General features: G+C 40.4%; 1 protein-coding gene across 4 annotated transcripts; it reads right to left on the minus strand.

Annotated features, from left to right (window-relative positions):
• Nucleotides 1–629: 629 nt before the first annotated feature.
• GHITM (growth hormone inducible transmembrane protein) lies at nucleotides 630–21,933 on the minus strand. 4 transcript variants are annotated; one of them, XM_003418592.4, is made up of 9 exons: nucleotides 21,802–21,933; nucleotides 19,113–19,279; nucleotides 14,818–14,917; nucleotides 13,570–13,681; nucleotides 12,831–12,972; nucleotides 8,538–8,646; nucleotides 2,985–3,173; nucleotides 2,372–2,543; nucleotides 630–1,554 (listed from the first exon to the last, which is right to left on the minus strand). In XM_003418592.4, exons 2-9 carry the CDS (start codon nucleotides 19,239–19,241, stop codon nucleotides 1,470–1,472), a joined length of 1,038 nt encoding a protein of 345 aa, XP_003418640.1. In that variant the 5' UTR covers nucleotides 19,242–19,279; nucleotides 21,802–21,933; the 3' UTR covers nucleotides 630–1,469. The 4 variants fall into 4 exon arrangements, with proteins under 4 accessions (XP_003418640.1, XP_023414332.1, XP_023414333.1 ...); XM_023558564.2 differs by having other exon boundaries at nucleotides 21,772–21,880; XM_023558565.2 differs by having other exon boundaries at nucleotides 21,754–21,855.
• Nucleotides 21,934–22,555: the final 622 nt, after the last annotated feature.

Genomic DNA, 22,555 nt, shown 5'->3' on the forward strand with positions numbered 1-22,555 from the left:
GTATAGACAATGTGACCCAACTGGTCCCTGAGATATAAAAACAATAGCTAGGACATCTTGGAAAACATCTTTTAGGGAACCGTTCACATAAACAAATCTTAGAACAGAAAAGACCCACATATTTTCTACTCTTATTTTTTATTAGCATTTAGTGAACAGTAAGATTTGTTGGACCAACGAAGACCCTCCTGTTACTGAAACTCGTACCAATGATTAAGACACACAATTCAAAATGAAGAATCATGGCGATTCAGCAGTTTTTAGCCAATCTGTGAAAAGGTGAAACATTTAATGATTTCACCCGTTTAGAATGTTAATATACACCAATGATTTTGTGACTGGGGCAGAAAGGCCCTGGCAGCATGCTTGTCCATTTCCCACTTTTCCCTCTTGGAACATATGCCGGATAAAATCTTTCTTCTTGCTTTACTGTAACTCTGGTGATTTTACCCTAGGACAAGACAGAACTAGTTCTGCCTTGGTTTTTTAAGTGCTTATTCTGAGACATGGTAAGAGACCAATAGGCTAAGGAGAAAAACTGTTTCCATGGTCTCAAGTGTAAACCACAAACAGGCTTTTCTGGGTTTAAAGCTTGAAGACATGAGAAAGGCAAGCATGTATTCTATTATACATTTTAATAAACATGAAAAAAAAAAACCCTTGGCAATTATGAACATGTTATTTGTATACTTGCAAATGCAACAAATTTCGTGTTTTGAAAATTTTATCTTGAGACTAATTTTAAAGATAGTTTATTCTAGAAGACTGAAAAGTCACATACACATAGTAGGGATTCTCCCTGTGATTAACACTCTGGGCTGTCATAACAATGAGGCCCCATGACCACATCTACATTGTAAAGAGAGCACTGAGAAGCAACAGCAGGATAGTGGTCACCTGGGTCTTTGATGCTCAAAGCTTCTGCTAAGTGCACCAGATGAATGTACAGTGGTCACTTGTTTCCATATAGCCAGATGGTTCTCACTCGCTCACCACCAACTACACAAGTGCTGAGTCCCAAGTATTCAAAGAAAGACTGCAGGTGACCCTTTATTTCTGGTCCCTTTACCAAACCTCTATGTCGCTTAGGATGTTACTTATAATATTCTGCATTCCAAGCATATGCAGCTAAACGCCACTTGCTAATTTTTACTTAACTAAACTTAAAAATAGATAAAATACTTAAATTCTCATAATAAAACCTTAGTTTTCATATTTGTTGAAACATTTTACAGTTACTCAAGCATGAGAAGTGGAAATGTGTGTGCTTATCTCTAAGTGAATTTATTCTCCAGAAGAAAAAGCAGACCTAAAGCATCACATTATACTGGAACATTTTAAACATGTTGGCATGTTCTCGTCTTCTAAACTTCAGTGAAAGCTGGCTGTACAAACCATTTGATCAGTATCTGTCCCAATTAAACAAACACGGTATCTGATGTATCAGAAAAGCCAGAAGCAGAGTTACTTCATTTCTTTCTGTTGCCTCCAGATGCTAGCATAGTGACAACTCGCATAAATATATTTAACGTATCCATGTAGATTCCCATCATCCTAGAAAAGAAAACCATGCCCATTATACATGAAGCAATTCTAATAAAGATGATAAACTATTTCTTAATCTAGAAAAGAAGAAAAAACAATACTCGTTATGTGTTACAGATATATAAATGGCAATTAAAAATAAGACGCTCAATTGCCCCAAACTGCAATATAGTCCAGGCTTCCCTTCTGGCAGACCAATCTTCTAAGTGTCAGAGGGATGAGTTTTAAATCCTAACTCTATCCTCTGACAATGAAATAATCAAAACAAAACCAAAGAAACACTTTTATAAAAACCTGTTAGTCGTAAGTCTGGCATTTTTAAATATAAAATATCTCCTGCCCCCCAAAGAAAACTGCTACAAATCTTTAAGCTTTACAACTTTTTTTTTAAACCATTACATTAAATTTTATTTTCAGAAGAAGGAAAACAAATCACTTGTAAAAAATGTGATAGACACCATGAAACTCAAGACATATTTAAATAAAATAACCTACATTGACAGAGTCCAAGAAAGGAAAAGCAGTATCACTTCATAGCACTTGATGTCAGCAAAAGCTGAATATTCATTCCCAAGATGGAATCTTTATACTCCCAAGTTTAATTGACAAACCACTGCACCATAAGGCCAGTTAACAAAAACAGGTAAGATACTCTGAACTGCATAGGTATTACACTTAGTTGCAACATAATCAAAAGTTTTCTGGATACATAGTTTACTAGAGAACAGACCAAACTGAAACAGGAATGGTAAAATTCCACAAACTCATAAAACAGGTCAAAATAACACAAATACCTTACTTAAGAGTGAGGACATTAAATACTCACGAATTGATGGGATCGTATTTTTGAACTCCATACGTTGGTACTATTTCTGCACGCTTGATTACTTTCTGGGTGTCATATAGAAGGAACATGCTGAAAAGAACCAACCCACCATACACTGCTACTGAGTACAGAGTGGCACCGGCTACAGTCGTTGGGGGAAGAAACATGGATCCTGGAATCAAAATATAAAAAACTAAGATTTTTTTCAAAAAAGGGCTTTCCCATAACTGGATTAATAACTTCCATTATTTACAAAAATATGTATATTTGGTTAATGTGCAAGCAAGAAAACATGTCACTTAGTACATGCATTAACATCATATACATCAGTGCAAAGCCACGCCATTCCTCCCTCCAGGGGCTACGTGGGAGGCTCCTGCGTCAGAGCAGTTCTCACGTGCTCCAGGCCACTACCCTGTTTGAGATGTATTTGGAAAAACCATTAATAATGGTTACCGTGTTGCCAAGATTTTTACATGATGGAAAATAATAAAATCCAGTGAAACTGGCATACATCTTGGAAACAATCTTAAAAAATGGCTCTTAATAAATTCCCTTCATTAGGATAACTGAGTACTTTAAATGATTTCAAGACATCACGAACTCAGCTTACCCAGTGAGGACACGAAGACGAGACCGAGGCCCACTCCCAGGGGTGCGCCCATGTTCAGGAATTTCTCACTGGGAGCACACATGGCCACCGTGGAGAGGCCCCCGACGATGCCGGCTGTGTACCAGGCAGCTCTGATGAGCAGAGGTCCCCCTAGGATGGCCAGGGGAGCCACCACTGCCCCCATCACACCTAGAGAAAGGGGCAGTGCTCAGTAAGTATTTCCTGAATGAGAACCCAAGGGAAAAGGCTACTTCTAACTGACATGCCATCTTAACATACCTTTTTGTTAGACAATATGATTACCCAGTTTTTCTTTACTAAAAAATAAACCAAGTCGATTACCGAGTTTTTTTTTATAAAAAATACTACCTCCAAATTCCACAACCCAAACCTGTAGCTATCCAAATTCTATATCACAATATTCACACCATTTTCAGTCACGACTGAAAAGCACAAATACTAATCTTTAATTTTAGTAACTTGTGCCAAATACAGTTCATTATTTGTATCTCAGCCTACCTTCAGATTTATACATATAAGAACTGATAAAAATGCTTAAAATGAGTAATTCAAGGTCAAACCTATTGCTGCCAAACGGAAATAAAGTAAAATTAGAGAAACAGTACATGACACTAATCTGAAAACTACAGGAACTTCAAAGACACTCACTACTGTTACTTTAAGTAACAGAGAAGGTTATCATAGTTTGTAAAAAGTAATTTTAATTGTCAGATATTTATAAATATCTTCATAAAAATTACAGTGAAAAGGTCTCAATAATGAGCAAAGGTGAACAGAATTCCTTAACTAAAAAAAAAAAAAAAAATTTAGATAACATTACTTCAGTGGTGAGTTTATCAAGATCCCCTTTTCCTAGACATTAAGTGTGCATAGTTTAACTTATTGAATAGGAGTAGAGCTGCTCTCGTACTGAAGTTCAACACCACTGGGCCTCTTTTGCAAGAGTAACATTTGTAGGTCAAGTAATAAGGTTTAGTATAGTTGAAGATGGGTAATTTAAAAAGTGTTTTTTTGCTCTAGGAAACAAACTGGTAACATTTTGTTTTGTATGCCCTTCTAGTAACAGTCCTATCCATTTTGTAACTGACATAAAAAAATTTTAACAAATCTTTTAAGTAGATTATTCAAAGAATTTTTATTATAATTTCTGCTAAAAATCTTAAATGTCTAAGACATCTCCTGCTCAAGAACAATTCAATTACAAAACTAACCGAGATACCTCAACATCACTATTACGAGAGAAAACTGTATTCATACTGTGCAAGAAAAGAGCTACCGGGGCAGTTCTGAGGCTGCTCACAGGGGCCTGCTTACAAGGTTAGTCCCTGGCTGGCGTCTGAGAACTTGGTGTTGAACCGTTCCCTAACCACTGAGGACAGCTGGATGCGCCTTGACTACTTGTCCAAACAATGTGATTTATGCCAAACACCTACTTTCCTTCTAGGATTCTGAATTCTCACAGTTGCTAGGCAGAGGATGCCTATGTGACCAGCTATCAATAAACCTTGGGCACTAGTCTCTAATGAGCTTCCCTGGGCAGAAACATGCACTTTTTGCTGCTGGAGAGAGGCGCACATTTGGTGTGTCCCCTCATGGGAGAGCCAGCATTAGCAGCCTGTGCATGGATTTCTCTGACTCTGCCTGCGTGTTTGTCCCTTTGACCCTGTTGTACAGCCTCTTGGCGGAGTACAACCATATGCTAAGTCCTCTGACTCCTAGAAAATCACTGAATGTGTGGGTGGTCTCAGGGATTCCCCCCCCCGCCCATAACATGACTCATTAATACCAGGTTAAGAGTTTTATAAGCAAGCCAGGAAGAAAAGTTTACTTTAAACTTGAATTAAAACCACGCAGCTATTTTAATTCAATCCAAGAAGTAACTGAGTGTGTCCTACTTGAGAGAGAGAGGAAAAGACACTGAACCTCTTTCCTTAAGGAACCCACTGTCTAAAATGGGAAATAGGTGGAGGACTGTATTTACTGGCCAAGGCACCACAACCCACTGCATTAGAAACGATAACGTAAAGTGTGCAAAACTTAGATGGCAAAGGTTTTGGCATTTCAACTAAAGGATTTATACTTAAAAAAAAAACAAAAACAAAAACAGTACACTGTACCCTTGAACCCCTGCACTGAACACTAATGACCAACGGCCAGAAGAGTTGTGGGAAAACATCAAGGACATCACACATGAAGAAAGTAAAAGGTCATTCAAAAGAAAGCAAAAAAGAAAAAGACCAAAGCGGGTGTCAGAAGAGACTCTGAAACTTGCTTTCAAGCACACAGTAGCTAAAGGAAACAGAAGAAATGTGAAGAGAACTGAAGATTTCAGTATTATGATGAAATGAACAAAGACCTAGAGTTAGAAACCAACAAAGAAAAACACAATCAGCATTTCTCAAGCTGAAAGAACTAAAGAAAAAATTCAACCTTTGAGTTATAATACTGAAGGATTCTACGGGCAAAAAATTGAATGACACAAGAAGCATGAAAAGATGGAAGGAATATACAGAGTTACTGTACCAAAAAGAATTGGTTAACATTCAACCATTCCAGGAGGTAGCATATGATCAAGAATCCCTGGCAATGAAGGAAGAAGTCCAAGCTGCACTGAAGGCATTTGTGAAAAACAAGGCCTCAGGAACTGACAGAATACCAGTGGAGCTGCTGGAAGAGCTTACCTGTCTATATAGCTAACAAACGTGAAAGGCAGCTACGTGGCCAACTGAGTGGAGGAGATCCAGATTCATGCCCATTTCAAAGAAAGGCAACCAAATGGAATGAGGAAATTACTGAATATCATTAATTTCGCAAGCTAGCAAAGTTCTTCTGAAGATAACTCAAAAACAGCCACAGCCATACATTGACAGGGAACTGCTAGAAATTCAAGCCGGATTCAGACTAGTATGTTGGGATGTCATGACTGATGTCAGATGGATCTTGGCTAAAAGCAGAGAAAACCAGAAAGATGTTTACCTGTGTTTCGTTGACTTTGCGAAGGCATCTGACTGTGTGTGGATCGTAACAAATTATGAATAGCATTACAAAAAAATGGGAATTCCAGTTTAATTGTGCCCATATGGAACCTATACACTGATAAAGAGGCGTCGTTTGAACGGAACAAGGGAATACTGCCTGGTTCCAAACTGGAAAAAAGTGTGCGTCAGGGCTGTATCCTTCCACTTATTCAATCTGCATGCTCAGCAAATAATCTGAGAAACTAGATTACATGAAGGAGAATGTGGCATCAAGATTGGGGAAGGCTCATTAACAAACTGATATGCAGATGACATAACCTTGCTTACTCAAACTGAAGATGACTTGAAGCAGTTACTGATGAAGGTCAAAGTCTACAGCCTTCAGTACAGATTACACCTGAAACTGAAAATCCTCATAACTGGACAGATAAACAACATCATGATGAATGGAGGAAAAAAACTGAAGTTGTCAAGGTTATCATTCTACTTGGATCAACAGTGTACGTGGAAGCAGCAGTGGGGAAATTAAACAATATATTGCATTAGGCAAATCTGCTACAAAAGACTTCAAGGTTTTAAAAAGCAAAGACATCACTTTGATGACTAGGTACACCTGACCCAAGCCATGGTCTTTTCAATGACCTCATATGCATGAGAAAGCTGGACTATGAATAAGGAAGACTGAAGAATTGATTCACGTGAATTATGGTGCCGGCAAAGAATGCTGAAAATACTATGGACTGCCAGAAGAACAAACAAATCGGTCTTAAAAGAAATACAACCAGAATGATCCTTAGAAGCGAACTCATAAAACTTCAGCTTCTTTACTTTGGACATGTCATCAGAAAAAAACCAATTGCTAGAAAGGGACATCATGGTTGGTAAAGATGAGGGTCAGCGAAAATGAGAGAAACCCTCAGTGACATGGATTGACACAACAGCCACACAATGATGGACTCAAACATACCAATGATCATGAAGACAGCATAGGATCAGACAAGGTTTCGTTCTGTTATGCATAAGAGGTTGCCATGAGTTGGAGCAATTAATAACAATTCCTTTGCATCCTTAAGTTTTTAACTAACAAAATTAGTATTTCTTAGCACTAAGGCTAAAGAGATGCCACAATTAGACTGACATAAATCTTCCGATAAAAATTAAGTAGGTTTTTTTTTTAAATACAACTTTTAAAATTTGAATCATTTAACTTGTAGTTATAGGTACATTATTTGAATGTAAAGTATGATTTCTTCTCATAGCTGATGTGGATACCAACATTCCGGTCCATGGCAGGTAATATTTTATTTTTTGGAAATGTTTATATATCTATATCTATCTATATATTTACATGGTGTAAAGAAAGGAAAAAAAAAAAGTATTATATACTACTATGGTATGCGGTTATCCCAAAATTTAATTTCACTTTTAATATTCGCAGCACTGGGAGCTGCCCCACAGGGTTTCCAAGGAGCAGCCGGGGATTTGAATTGCTGACCTTTTGGTTAGCAGCCTGAGCTCTTAACCACTGCACCTTCGAGCTCCCTTTTGAATTTTACAGTGCATGCGTATGAAAGTAGAAGCATTTTGAATATATATATAACAATCTAGGACCTAATGGAACAGAGACTGGGAAACCACTGTTGGGAACTTCTGATATTTCATATTTACCAAAACAAAGGCAGCACATAAAGGATATAAATGACTTATTTCACACCAGAAATTTGTCTTAGCAGGTGCCAAAATATTAATTTCCATTCACTAACCCTAACCCTTGTTAGAAACATCTCTCTCCCCAGAGGTTTCAGAGAAATGGTGACAAAATCTGTGCTGTTTCGTTATAAAGAACATGCACGCAAGAAACATTTTTGTTTTTTCTTGGGTCTGACTGGCTCTTCACCTACCCCAAAGAAAGGATATATTGGAATACTTGATATAGAAACATTTTGTCTAAAATATTTATGTTTCCACAGTTAAGGGAAACATCACAACATACACCTGCGAGGATACTAAAACTGCACTCAGGGTGAGAGCTTTAGCCCTGCCCAGGGTAACTCTGACCCAGCTGCGGCCCTGCCAACTCTCCTTCAGACAGACGGGCATTTACAGGACCTTTCTGACTGTGCTTTCTTTTCCCCAATGCTCCACTGCCAAACCTTCTCCTATTCTTTCATGTCTCACCTCCACCCCTCTCATTCTTTTCTCCACATTCAGGGGTTTTTATTTTTTCTGAAGACACCCAACAAAAACAACTCTCAAGTGATGTATATCAGATCTAAAATCCTCCCGTTAGACAAAATACATAAAAGTAAACCTTTGCATATACTACAATGTTATAAGGGGCAGTTTTGGGGATGTCCATGATGTTATTTCAGAATCACGAACTTTTCAGACCAGAGGTCTGGCAATAATGCAACCAGTGACTATTGAAAAAAATTACATTTTCCAAACATGAGGTTTAATTAAATGATGTATATGTCATTTTTGACTGTAAAGACCCACCAAAAAGAGCAATATACCAGGTTGTGTTTAATAACAATTTAAAATTAGAACATACCAGAATGTAGCAGCCAAGCAAGATGCTTTGGGCCTGGGCTCTGGTGATATGGTATTGAGTGTACCAGCATTCCAGCTCCAATCATGGCTGCAAAGGTTGCACCGATTGTCTAAAAGACACGTATTAGTATGAAAAACCTGATACTCATACAACAAAAAAATAGAAACCGAGACATTCCAATACAACTAAGTTACTTTTAATTAACCATTTTTTTTTTTCATGCCCTATTACCAGCTTTCCTGTCCCCTGCCGCCTTCTAGTCCTTGCCCCTGGGCTGGAGTGCCCTTTTAGTCTCGTTTTGTTTTATGGGCCTGTCGGATCTTTGGATGAGGGGTGAACTTCAGGAGTGACTTCATTACTGAGCTAAAAGGCTGTCTGGGGGCTATACTCTCGGGGTTTCTCCAGTATCTATCGGGCCAGTAAGTCCAGTCTTTTTTTGTGATTTAGAATTTTGTTCCCCATTTTTCTCCAGCGGTATCTGGGACCCTTTATCGTGATCCCTGCCAGAGAAGTCACTAGTGGTAGCCGGGTACCATCTAGTTGTACTGGACTCAGCCGGGTGCAGGCTGTGGTAGTTGTGATCCATTAATCCTTTGGACTAATCTTTCCCTTGTGTCTTTGGTTTTCTTCATTCTCCCTTGCTCCCGAATGGGTGAAATCAGTGGAGTATCTCAGGTGGCCATTCACAGGCTTTTAACACCCCAGGTGTTACTCACCAAAACAGAATGCAGAACATTTTCTTTGTGTTATGCCAATTGAGCTAGACAGTCCCCACAGCCCTCAGCTCAGTTAATTCAGTCTGGTAGGGAATATGGACATGTCTATGGAGATTCTGTGACCTTGCCTTATACCAGTTGTGCTGGCTTCCTCAGTACTGCGTACTATCTTACCCTTTACCAAAGTTACCACTTACCTATTGTCTACTTAGTTGTTTTCCATCCCCACCCCTCCCCTCCTTCGTAACATCAAAGACGTGTTTCTTTTTGTGTGAACTGTTTCATGAATTTTTATAGTGGTCTCATACAGTATTTGTCCTTTCGTGATTGCCTTATCTCACTTAGTATGATGCCCTTCAGATTTATCCATGTTGTGAGATACTTTGCAGATTGTAGTACTCCATTGTGTGTTATGTACCATAGTTTGTTCATACATTCATGTTGATGGACATCTAGGTCGTTTCCATCTTTTTGCTATTGTGAACTCTGCTGCAATGAACATGGGTGTATGTATGTCTATTTGTGTGACGACTCTTATTTTTCTAGGATATATCCCTAGAAGTGGGATTGCTGGATCATACGGTTATCTCTATATCTAGCTTTCTAAAAAAGGAATCGACGGAATTGACTCGACGGCACTGGGGGTGGGTTAAAAAAGTGCCATATTGTTCCTCAAAATGGTTATATCATTCCATCCCCACCTCTCCCCTCCCACCAGCAGTGCATAAGAGTTACAACCTCACCACAGCCTTTCCAACATTTATTGTTTTTTTCATTTGTGCCAGTAACACCAGGGTGAGATGGTATCTCATTGTGGTTTTAATTTGCATTTCTCTAACAGCTAGTGGGAAACCCTGGTGACTTAGTGGTTAGGAGCTATGCCTGCTAACCAGAAGGTTGGCAGTTCAAATCCACCAGGCGCTCCTTGGAAACCCTATGGGGCAGTTCTACTCTGTCAGGTTCATTATGAGTTGGAATTGACTCGATGGCAACGGGTTTTAATGGCTAGTGATCTCGAGCATGTCCTCATGTGTCTGTCGGCCGCCTGAATGTCTTTGGTGAAGTGTCTGTTCATTTCCTTTGCCAACTTTTTAACTGGGTTATTTGTTTTTTTGTTGTAGAGATGGTACATATTCCTTTAGATTTGAGAGATTAGACCTTTGTCGGATTTGTAACAGCCAAAAATTTTTTCTCAGCCGGTAGATTCTCTTATTCTTTTGAAGTCTTCTGATGAGCATAAGTGTAATAAACCAGTTTTTAAAAAGGTGAAGGATAATGAATTGAATCCTATTATCTTTCTGTTACAGTAAGTCCCCAGGTTATGAACGTCTGACTTACTGACAACTTGTTACTTGCCCTTTGCTGTTTTTAGATGCTTTTGATTCTGACTCGTAGTGACCCTATACATAACAGAACAAAATACTGCCTGTTCCTGCACCATTCTCACAGTTGTTGTTAGGCTTGAGTCTATTGTTGCAGCCACTGTGTCAATCCATCTTGTTGATGGTCTTCCTCTTTTTCACTGACTCTCTACTTTACCAAGCATGATGTTCTTCTCCAGGGACTGGTCCCTCCTGATAACATTTCTAAAGTATGTGAAATGACGTCTTGCCATCCTCGCTTCTAAGGAGCATTCTGATTGCTTACTTCTTCCTAGATAGATTTGTTCATTCTTCAGGTAGTCCACAGTGTATTCAACATTCTTTGCAACACCGTAACTCAAAGGCAACAATTCTTCTTTGGTCTTCCTTATTTACTGTCCAGCTTTCACATGTACATGAGGTGACTGAAAATACCATGGGTTGGGTCAGGTACATCTTAGTCCTCAAAGTGACATCTCTGCTTTTTAACTTGCCCTTTATTGTTATGTAAATATGCCCTCACTCTGAAATGACTGAACCAACCCCTACTACAACAAATTTATCATCACATTCATCTTCACTTTCTGCATGAGCGGCTTCTAAATTGCTGAAAAGGCTTCGAGCCTTTTCTCGCATGTATCTGTTCTGACTTATCCACAAATTCACCTTGAAGACACTGTTAAAGACTGATGTTGTTCATAACCCAGGAACTGCCTGTATGTTAAAGGCCTTGAGTTTATTCTGAATTTGAGGTTTTGGCTAAGTAGGCATGAGCGCTCCCTGCTGCCATATAAAAAGTTTTTCAGGCAATTTTAAGTGTGTGAGTTGAGCTTGGACTGACACCATCAACTTTTAAAGTCTTCATTCTCGTCAGACAGAGGTGTAATAAAACCCCTTTAAAAATCCAAGGATAACTATTTTTAATTAAAATACATATTTCGGTATATCACAAACAGAATTTTCTTGAAAATCAGTCAGGGTCTACTAATTAGAAGAACTATGTATGTGTAGAGAGAAAGAGAAGGGGCTCTGGTGGTGCAATGGTTAAGTGCTCGCGTGCTAACCGAAAGGTTGGTGGTTTGAACCCCCCAGTGGGAGAAGGACCTGGTGACCTGCTTCTGTAAAGCTTACAGCCTAGCAAACCCTATGGGGCAATTCTACTCTGTCCTATAAAGTCACTATGAGTTGGACTGACTTCGACGGCACACAACCAGTGTGTGTTCACTCATGCACAGTGCCTTAAGCTCCTTATCTGCTAAGTGAGAATCTGAAAAATAAAAGGTACATATCACTCACATCACATACTTCTTGTCTCTTCAAAGTTAGTTCTTAAAACTCAAACATAAATCATAATTTTGCTGTTCCGATTATCTTCAGTGGCTTCCCACTGCTTACGTACGCTCCTCAGCTTGGTAACCAAACCTTCCCTTCTAACTGTGTCCTCTTCATACTCCAGGGCTTAAACACAAACTTTATCCTAGCAGGATTATAAGTCACTTTTAGGGTTTCCTACTTCCTCTGCTTTGCTCAAACTGTTTTGTAAACTTGGGGCTGTCCTTTTCCTCTCCTAGAATAAAAAATACCTGCCTTCAATGACCCTAAAGAAATAAAGGTCTCCTTCATGCCATCTTCCCCAGTAATCTGACACGTACTTTCCACTTTCACTGCATGTCCTTTACCCCTTACTCTAGTTCAAACTCTCTTCTACCATATAGTAGAAAAGCAAATGTCACATCTGAAATCATTTTTGGTACCTGGCTAAATAAGTGCTCAAGAAATACTTCAACAGGCTCCAGACGTTCAGGACTAACAATGGCAGCACTGCTCTACTCTTAAAATGCAGAAGACTTGGGTTTTGAGGCAGATACTTCCCACTGACCTCTGAGATGTTCTTCCATTTGCTTTATCTTCAGTAAATTGCTATGAAATAGTGGCTGTTTGCTATTTGTAGCTACAAGACAAGTAGAATGTCCCTGTAACTTTGATTGCCAATCCCTTTGACACTATTAAAATATGTATTAAACAAAGAATAACACGACTTACCTCCAAGTGTACTTCCTATTTTGTCTCAGATGCACTAATAATTCATATATTATTCTAACAAAAAGTTTCTCAATATATTAATGTATTCCTTCCATTTAATCCCCAGGCCCTCAATGTTCTTTGTTTCACCTTTGGAACTGCAGATGGAAACAAAAAAAAACAAGCTGACTTACCACCCAGGAGCCTCTCATCATGAAGCTCATGAGAACAGGGGATCTGGTCACTGCCAAGGCAGACAAAGCTGTTAAGCCAATACTTCCTGCTAAGTACATGTAGGTAGAGTGAATTCTGTCCTTCACATACTGAGGCCAAATTCTGTAAGAAACATGACATGATTAAGTAATAGGACATGCATTCTGGCTGAATCGTTTACTGGTTGAGCAACCATGGGATAAATCGCTTTACTGCTCTGAATCTCATTCATCTTATTTATCGTGGAACTAATAACGCATACCTTGGGGTTACTATAAAAGTGCAATGGGATAAAGCATATAAACATTTGGCAAATATAAAAAGCAACACACTGTTTAAGCATATGTAACCTTGATAAAAAAGACTTTTATTTAGATTTGAATAAACATATCCCAAAAAAGCAAGGAAAAATTCTGTATTTATTCATGTATATTTCTACACAGTTAAGATTACCAAAACCAAACCCAGTGCCATCGAGTCGATTCCAACTCATAGCAACCCTACAGGACAGAGTAGAACTGCCCCATAGAGTTTCCAAGGAGCGCCTGGCGGATTCAAACTGCCGACCGTTTCGTTGGCAGCCGTAGCACTTAACCACTACAGCACCAGGGTTTCTACAGTTAAGATCAGACACAAAATATTCCACAAATGGCTGAAGATAAGGATAAGGCAAAAACTGGAACCTTTAAGGCGTGACTTATTTAGAAACAATGTACTTACACAGCCTTTTCAATAGCTCCAATCTCATTAGACATTCCCAAGCCATAGTAGCACAAGGCTCCAAGACCAACAACAGCCCCTCCAGCAACAAACCACCTTCCCATCTGATCAACTGCAGAACATAGGAGGAAATATCAGTTAATGTCTTGACTAAGTTCATGTGCTGATGGTAAGCCTTTGACAACATTTACATGAGGGGAATCAAACTATACACTGTATTTCTTAATAACAGCCACGATTGGTACATATGGGGATATAGAAACACCCTTAAAATTAGAGATCTGCTAAAACAGGACAGCCCTGAAACAAAAGGTAATCAGTGCAAAAAAGGATCAGAGTGAACTGATGAACCGTCAATGTCACCCCAACAAGAGATGCGTGGGGGCAGGGCACGTGTAGATGCGGACATGTCTGTGGCAGAGGTCACGGTATTAGTAAGAAGATGGCCTATGCTACCATGAAAAAGCTGAGAAAGATGAGAAGGGGAACCAAAGAAGAAAAAGGTAATTAGTGTTTATGCAGCAGAATCATGGGAGAAGGCGTTCTTGTTTTAGAGTACTGACAAAGAGACATTTAACTTGTTATCAACTCTGACTCAATGGAAGTATTCAGAAAGAGCATCTTAATCCCTTCAGTCTAAATCTGTTCACTAAGGATGTTATACTATCATCACCTAAGTCACGTAATTTGGTCTCTAGGGTCAACTAACTAATCAGAAGGAAATGCCCTGAGGGACACTCTTTCCCTCTGGAATACAGTGATATTTTGCAAGCTTAAGGAGCAGTGGTGTTCTTTGATTAGTTTTGTGGAGGCTGTAAAACTCTAGCTTCTGAACTTGAAAAGCTGAAATCCCAACTGTGAGCCAAATTGACTTCATTAATGCATTGACTCCTAAAATGTACTATATGGACGGCTAGTGAGAAGCCCCTTCTCAGGTGTTTACTAAGAGTTATGTTTTGGTGATCTACTCTTGATCCAAAACATATACAAAAAATACGTTCTTCAACGAAGATTCTATACAGCTTTAAATGAACTTTCTCGTGTTATAATGATCAAAGTATAACTTTCACTGGAAGAAAAAATGACTGGGAACCACTGAACCAAGTGTAAAGAACCAATGTTTTATGAGCCATCAGATCCCGGACAGTGATGAGAATTACGATCTTTCTTCCCAGAAAATACATATACACACAGGTTTGTAAATACTTTTAAGAGACTGTTCATGGACTCTTAAAGACTGCTACCTACTTTTAAATATTTTTTCCATTGATGGTTCCAGCGCTGCCTCTTTGAGTTCTTGGACAGTTTTCCCACGCCGGATCCCAAATCTTGTCTTGGTGGCATATTCCTGAGATACATGCAAAGACACATGCCACCCATGTCAAAATACAATGTTAAGAAGATTTTTTTACACTAGAAAACTATATTTAAAGAAATCTGGTACTTTCTAGACATGTAATTTTACTAAAGAAGTACGTTGGCCAATCTAAAAAACGAAACGTAGACCTTATCTGTGCTCTGCCCACCATGTCTGTCGGTTTGTCATACTGTGGTGGTTTACATGTTGCTGCGATACTGGATGCTTTGCCACTGGTATTTCAAATACCAGCAGGGTCACCCTTGATGGACAAGTTTCAGCTGAGCTTCAGACTAAGACAGACTAGGAAAAAGGACCTCGCAATCTACTTCTGAAAACACTGACCAACGGAAACCTTATAAATAGCAGTGGAACACTATCGGACATAGTGCTGGAAGATGAGCCCCTCAGGTTGGAAGGCACTCAAAATACGACTGGCAAAGAGCTGCCACCTCAAAGTAGGGTCGACCTTAACAACGTGAATGGAGTCTAGCTTTCAGGATCTTCATTTGCTGATGTGGCACGACTCAAAATGAGAAGAACAGCTGCAAACATCCATTAACATTCTGGACATGGAATGGAATAAGTATGAATCTAGGAAAATTGGAAGTTATCAAATATGAAATGGAAGGCGTAAAGATTGAAATCCTACACATTAATGACCTGAAATGGGCTGGTATTGGCCGTTTTGAATCAATCATATATTCTACTATGTCGGGGATGGCAAATTGAAGAGGATCAAAAAGAACATTTCAGCATCTATCCTGAAGCACAAGGCTGTCAAGGATAGGAGAATATCCATATGCCTACAAGGAAGACCAGTTAATAAAACTATCATTCAAATTTATGCACCAACCACTAAGGCCAAAGGTGAAGAAATTGAAGATTTTTATCAACTTCTGCACTCCAAAATTAATCAAACATGCAACCAAGACGCACTGATAATTACCGGTGATTGGAATGTGAAAACTGGAAAGAAGAAGGATTGGTAGTGGCCTTGGTAATAGAAAGGGTGCCAGAGATCGCATGATAGAATTTTTCAAGACCAACGACTTCATTACAAATACCTTTTTTCAACAACATAAACGGGGACTATACACAGATAGTCACCAGACAGAATACACAGGAATCAAATCAACTACATCCGTGGAAAGAGATAATGGAAAAGCTCAATATCATCAGTCAGAACAAGGCCAGGGGCCAACTGTGGAACGGACCATCAATTCCTCATATACAAGTTCAAGTTGAAGCTGAAGAAAATTAGAAACGGTTCATAAGAGCCAAAGTACGACCTTGATTATATCCCACCTGAATTTAGAGACCATCTCAAGAACAGATCTGACGCACTGAACATTAATGACCGAAGACTAGACAAGTTGTGGAATGACATCGAGAACACCCTATATGAAGAAAGCACGAGGTCATTAAAAAGACAGGAAAGAAAGAAAAGCCCAAGATGGATGTCAGAGGAGACTCTGAAACTTGCTCTTGAACGTAGAGCAGCTAAAGCAAAAGGAAGAAATGATGACGTGAAAGAGCTGAACAGAAGATTCCAAAGGGCGGCTCGAGAAGACAAAGTATTACAATGAAATGTACAAAGACATGGAAATAGAAAACCATAAGGGGAGAACATACTCAGCATTTCTCAAGCTGAAAGAACTGAAGAAAAAGTTCAAGCCTTGAGATGCAGTATTGAAGGATTCCATGGGGAAAGTATTAAAGGATGCAGGTAGCATCAAAAGAAGATGGAAGGAATACACAGTCACTGTACCAAAAAAAACTCATCAACATTCAACCATTTCAGGAGGTAGCATATGATCAAAAACTGATGGTGCTGAAGGAAGAGGGTGAAGCTGCACTGAAGGCATCGTTGAAAAACAAGGCTCTAGGAATTGACAGAATACCAGCTAAAATGTTTTAACAAACAGATGCAGCTCTGGAAGCACTCCCTGGTTTAGAAAATTTGGAAGACAGCTACCAGCCAACCAACTGGAAGAGATCCTTCTTTGTGCCCATTCCAAAGAAAGGTGATCCAACAGAATGCAGAAATTATCGAACAATATCATTAATATCACAGGCAAGTAAAATTTTGCTGAAGATCATTCAAAAGCCGCTGCAGCAGTACACTGACAAGGAACTGCCAGTAATTCAAGCTGGATGCAAAAGAGGATGTAGGAGGGGTATCACTGCTGATGTCAGATGGATCCTGGCTGAAAGCAGAGAATACTACCAGAAAGATGTTGACCTGTGCTTTACTGACTATGCAAAGGCATTCAGCTCTGTGGATCCTAACAAATTACGGGTAACACTGCGAAGTATGGGACTTCCAGAACACTTAATTGTGCTCATAAGGAACTTGTACACAGACAAAGAGGCAGTGTTCAAACAGAACAAGGGGATACTGCATGGTTTAAAGTCAGGGAAGGTGTGTGTCAGGGCTGTATCCTTTCACCATACGTATTCAATCTATATGCTGAGCAAACATAATCCAAGAAGCTGGACTATAATGAAGACCATGGCATCAAAATTGGAGAAAGACTCATTAACAACCTGCAATATGCAGATGATATAACCTTGCTTCCTGAAAGTGAAGATGACTTGAAGTACTTACTGATGACGACTGAAGACTACAGAGTTCAGTACGGATTACATTTTAACATAAAACAAAAATCCTCACAACTGGACCAATAAGCAATATCATGATAAACGGAGAAAAGATTTCATTAAGGATTTCATTTTACTTCGATTCATAATCAATGCCCACAGAAGCAGCAGTCAAGAAATCAAAGGATACATTGCATTGGCCAAATCTGCTGCAAAAGACCTCTTTAGAGTATTAAAAAGCAAAGATGTCACTTTAAGGACTAAAGTGTGCCTGACCCAAGCCAAGGTGTTTTCAATCACCTCATATGCATGTGAAAGCTGGACAATAAGGAAGACAAAAGAACTGATGCCTTTGAATTACAGGCTTGGCAAAATATACCAAAATATACCGAATATACCATGGACTGCCAGAAGAACAAACAATCTGTCTTGAAAGAAGTACAGCCAGAATGCTCTTTAGAAGTAAGGATGGCAAGACTTTGTCTCACATACTTTGCATATGTTAACAGAAAGGATCAGTCCCTGGAGAAAGACATGATTCGTAAAGGGTCAGTGAAAAAGAGGAAGACCCTCAAGGAAATGGATGGACACAGTGGCTGCGACAACAGGCTTGACCATAACAATGACTGTGAAGATGACACAGGTCTGGGCAGTGTTTTGTTCTGTGATACACAGGGTCACTATGAGTCAGAATCGTCTCGATGGCACCTAACAACCACCTGGGCTCCATCTTAGGGGTAACTTACCAATTCCTTATACACCTAACTTTTTATTTTCCTAAGTTTTATAAACTATAAATTATATATATATATCTAGAGTTATTGTAGTATTTTAAACCTTAACCAAATATCAAGATAAGACTCCATTAATATTTTTTAAAAATATACTCAGTATTAGTATTAGCTACATTTTGTCATCTAGGAAATGAGTAAAAAAAAAAAAAAAAGCATTGTTCCTTAACATTGAACCAAGGGAAGTGATGGCTACTACCTTTATTTTAGCTCTTTTTCAACAGTTGACTTAAAAGGGAAAAAGTTGTCTAGCTTCTATATATTCCCCTTATCTACCTCACATTTTAAAATGTATGTTCCTTCTAATTTGAATGCTAAAGACAAATCTATTGTGAAACAAAGGGGGTTTTCCTCTCACCTGACAGATTTTATTTTATCATCTTCTAAAGAGGCTCTAAAATAATATCTTCATTAACTCATTAACATGCTATTGACCAAGTAGTACTAATATGTCTGGTTTTTCTTAGTTTTGACAACAGACCCTGCAATCTCTTTCCTGCAATACGTAGCTCTCAATCCTTCACCAATTATCCTAAATTCTCTGAATGAGGAAATTCCAAGAGCTGTAAATAAAGTTATTGGAGCTCTTTCTCTTATGTATGGGATAAGGATGGACCAGAATAATACAAAATTAATGGGGAGAAAGAGCTGATTCAGGACATTATCAAAACTAACTGCTTCAATAAGTCACTAAAAGCAGAGGAATAAGCTTCAGGCTCTGCCCAAAAATGGCCCCCAGGAGTACAAAGAGAGAAAGACAGACAATATAAAAACATTCAGAGTATCTTTACCCTGCTGGGTGTTAGATGCCACTGATTCTTTGTGATGGAATTCTTCAGGAGAGGGGAGGCCTTAGTGAAAGCTGGGTGGAAAGTCCTTGAAGGGAGAATCCGGAGACACACAAACCCTGCGGCCAACATGGTGGCGTACCAGGCTTACACCAAGCAGATCTGAAATGCTGGTTAGAAACACAGACAAATAAAAAGACAAAAGACAAAAACCGTTAACTACTTGATGAAAAGGACATACAGAAGACTGAACCACTATCTTTAGTAGAAAAGATGGAAGAAGGTGACCTTTCAAAATTTCAATGACGAATCTTCTGCTTGTCCTTGTAATTCAAGAAGCCCGTTCCAAACAACCCAGTTTGGGATGGAGCCACAAAATCAGGTTTAAATCTCTCTTTGACTAATTACTTATGCACGGCTCTGCTTAAGTTACAAGTCTAACAGTGTGAACGTTGGTATCTTAACACGATTACAAGGCCTGTGATGGCTCTGGCTTAAGATTTATGCCAGCATTCAACTGGAAAATATAAAAGAAGAAATCTTATTTTTTCTGAGCACATGAAAAATGTCATCCAAGGAAGACATGAATAACGCTTCAAGGTCGTACTGCATTATAAAACTAAAATTTTAGACAACAGAAACCAAACATTACAAATTTCAGTTAAACATGCCAAAATACCACTTCCCTTCAAGACAAAATATAAAAATAATCAAAGTAAATTAACCTATTATATTGTTATGTGCCAGAAAGTAGATTCCAACCCATAGCAACTCTATAAGACATGGTAGAACTGCCCCATAGGGTTTCCTAAGCTGTTATCTTTACGGAAGCAGACTATTATCAGGTCTTTTTTCTTGTGGAGACTGGTGGGTTCAAACTGTCAACCTTCTGACTAGCAACCCAGTGCTTAACCATTTCACACCAGAGCTTTCTATATGCTTTTCTACAGCCAAATAAGGGGCATTCAATCTTTCAAAGTAAACTCCATTACCAAGATCCCCTCAAATGATGATTTGTCAGTAGTGTCCCCCAAAAGAAAAGCATGCTAAAAACTGGGTTATCTTAGCTCCAGGGCAGATTACACCAGATGGCTGGTCGACCAGAATCGGATGAACATCTTCCTGTAATGCTAAGGTGATTAAGTAGAAAAGAAAGGGGTAAGAGTAAGGCAACTTGGGCTACAGGCCCATCTCTACCAATAATTTTTGTGAACTGTGGCCAAGTGACTGTACTCCTGGATTTCACTGTCTCCACCTGTAACTTAAGGGAGCTGAATGAAACAGTGCTAACTCTTCGACTACTTGTTTTGCGTAAACTTGGGATGCATCTTTAAAATGTAGATTCCTGAGTCCTAATGGAACAAATCTGCCTTGAAAGTACAACCAGAATGCTCCTGAGAAGCAAAGATGGCGAGACTGTGTCTCACGTACTTTGGGCATGTTGTCAGGAGAGCTCAGTTCCTGGAGAAGAACATCATGCTTGGTAAAGTAGAGGGTCATGAAAAAGAGGAAGATCCTCAAGATGGATTGACACAGCGACTGCAACAATGGGCTCAAACATAGCAACAACTGTGAGGATGGCGCAGGACTGCTGCGCATCGGGCAGCTATGAGGCAGACTGAATCTGCAGCCCCTACCAACGACAATGGAATGGAGCCCAGGAATATGTACTTTAACTAGTACCCTAAGAACTAAGAACATTTGATTAAAAAACACATGAGGGCCCTTCCAGCTCTACCACTGGATCTGTGAAGGATGTACAACACTGGGCATTTGTCCTCTGGGGAAACACCATGCCCTTCTGGCATCTTCATTCCATTGCATCATCTCAGCGTTATCTCCATCAGTCCCCTGACTGGGGCAGAGGCCCATTCTGACTAGCCTGCACTCAGTCGCACCGAAGACCAGGGTGCGACTGGTCTTCAGCCACATGCTACAGTAGCCTTGTATGGTTGTTGGACCTCTAGGAGACTCAGGTGCCTAAATTATACAATGGAAAAAATACTGGCTCCGTAAGCATCGATAAGCATAGGCGCCCGGTCTCCTGAGAAAGACCACGAAGCCCACTAGACTCGGACGAGAACCCAGCAGCCAGCCTCTAATCTCCTAACATCAACACAAACACTACAACACACCCCTCTGGGCGCCCCCAGCCTCCAGTCTCCTAACGTCAACCCAAACACCACAACACACCCCTCTGGGCGCCCCCAGCCTCCAATCTCCTAACGTCAACCCAAACACCACAACACACCCCTCTGGGCGCCCCCAGCCTCCAATCTCCTAACGTCAACCCAAACACTACAACACACCCCTCTGGGCGCCCCCAGCATCTAATTTCCTAACGTCAACACGAACACTACAACACACCCCTCTGGGCGCCCCCCTTATCTGTCAGAGTGTGGCTGTTCGGTCTGGAAGAGAAAGCCGGCGAAGACCAGCCCCTGCCCGCCTGCCCATCCCCGGGGTCGCCACCCCGGTCTGCCGGGTCGCCAACCCCCACCGGGTCGCCTGCAGGATGGCGACCTTGACACGCACCCGGCCGTGACGCAGTTAGCAGAGCCGCCGCCTCCCCTCCTCCCCAGCCTCGCCCAGCGGCCCTACGGGGCCGTCAGTTAAAAGTACGGGGGAAGCCCGGGTCTCGTACTGCCTCAGGTAGCCGTGCCTTAGGTAGCCGTGCCTCAGGTAGCCGTACCTCAGCGCCGAGTCACCGCCTCCGCGCAGTTCCCCTTCCGGGCCGGCGACTTGCGCACGCGCGCACCTCTCCGGTCCTTCGCCTTCCCCTTACTGCTCCGGCGCGCACAGTGCCTCTAGCACACTCTGGGACGCAACATCCGCTTAGGAGTCAAAAAAGTGCGGACAGCCAATCGTGAGCAGGCTTCTGACGGAGGAGCGGGTACAGTATGGGTCACGGGTACGGACTGGTGGGGCGGGGCCGGTAGAGGATTGTTGTGGGAAGCGTCACAGTCAGTGTCCATTTTGGGTGTGGGCAGAGAAGTCATCTCCGCCATCTTAGCTCTGGACAGCGGAGCTAGTCTCAACGGTGTTACAAAAATAATTAAAAATTGAAAGAAAGGAGTATTACACTTAAGAGTTATCCCGTGGCCTGTTCTTTTCCGCCTGTCGCCTTTTGGACGTCTCAAAAATTTATTCCAAACGGTGTATGACAGTTTCAGACTGGAGCCAACTGGTCTCTTGGGTTTGACGCCAAAGGTTAAACGGCGAAGTCTAGAAAAGTGTAGGAGTCACGCAAGGAAGGAGAGCGACGGGGCGGGATTTTAGGAGTTTTTTCTTTGCCCTGTGACCTTGCCCCAGGACATTGTCGAGCCTCAGTCTATACCTGTAAAATACGGTTAGAAAAAACCTGAGGACTATTAAGATACTGCCGTTGCACATAATTTGTATAGTGAAAAGCTATTTCCTGACTTCAAGAGGGAGTTTGTTTTTAT

The sequence above is a fragment of the Loxodonta africana genome, chromosome 8 (assembly GCF_030014295.1).
Source record: "Loxodonta africana isolate mLoxAfr1 chromosome 8, mLoxAfr1.hap2, whole genome shotgun sequence".
NCBI classification, from domain to species: Eukaryota; Metazoa; Chordata; class Mammalia; order Proboscidea; family Elephantidae; genus Loxodonta; species Loxodonta africana.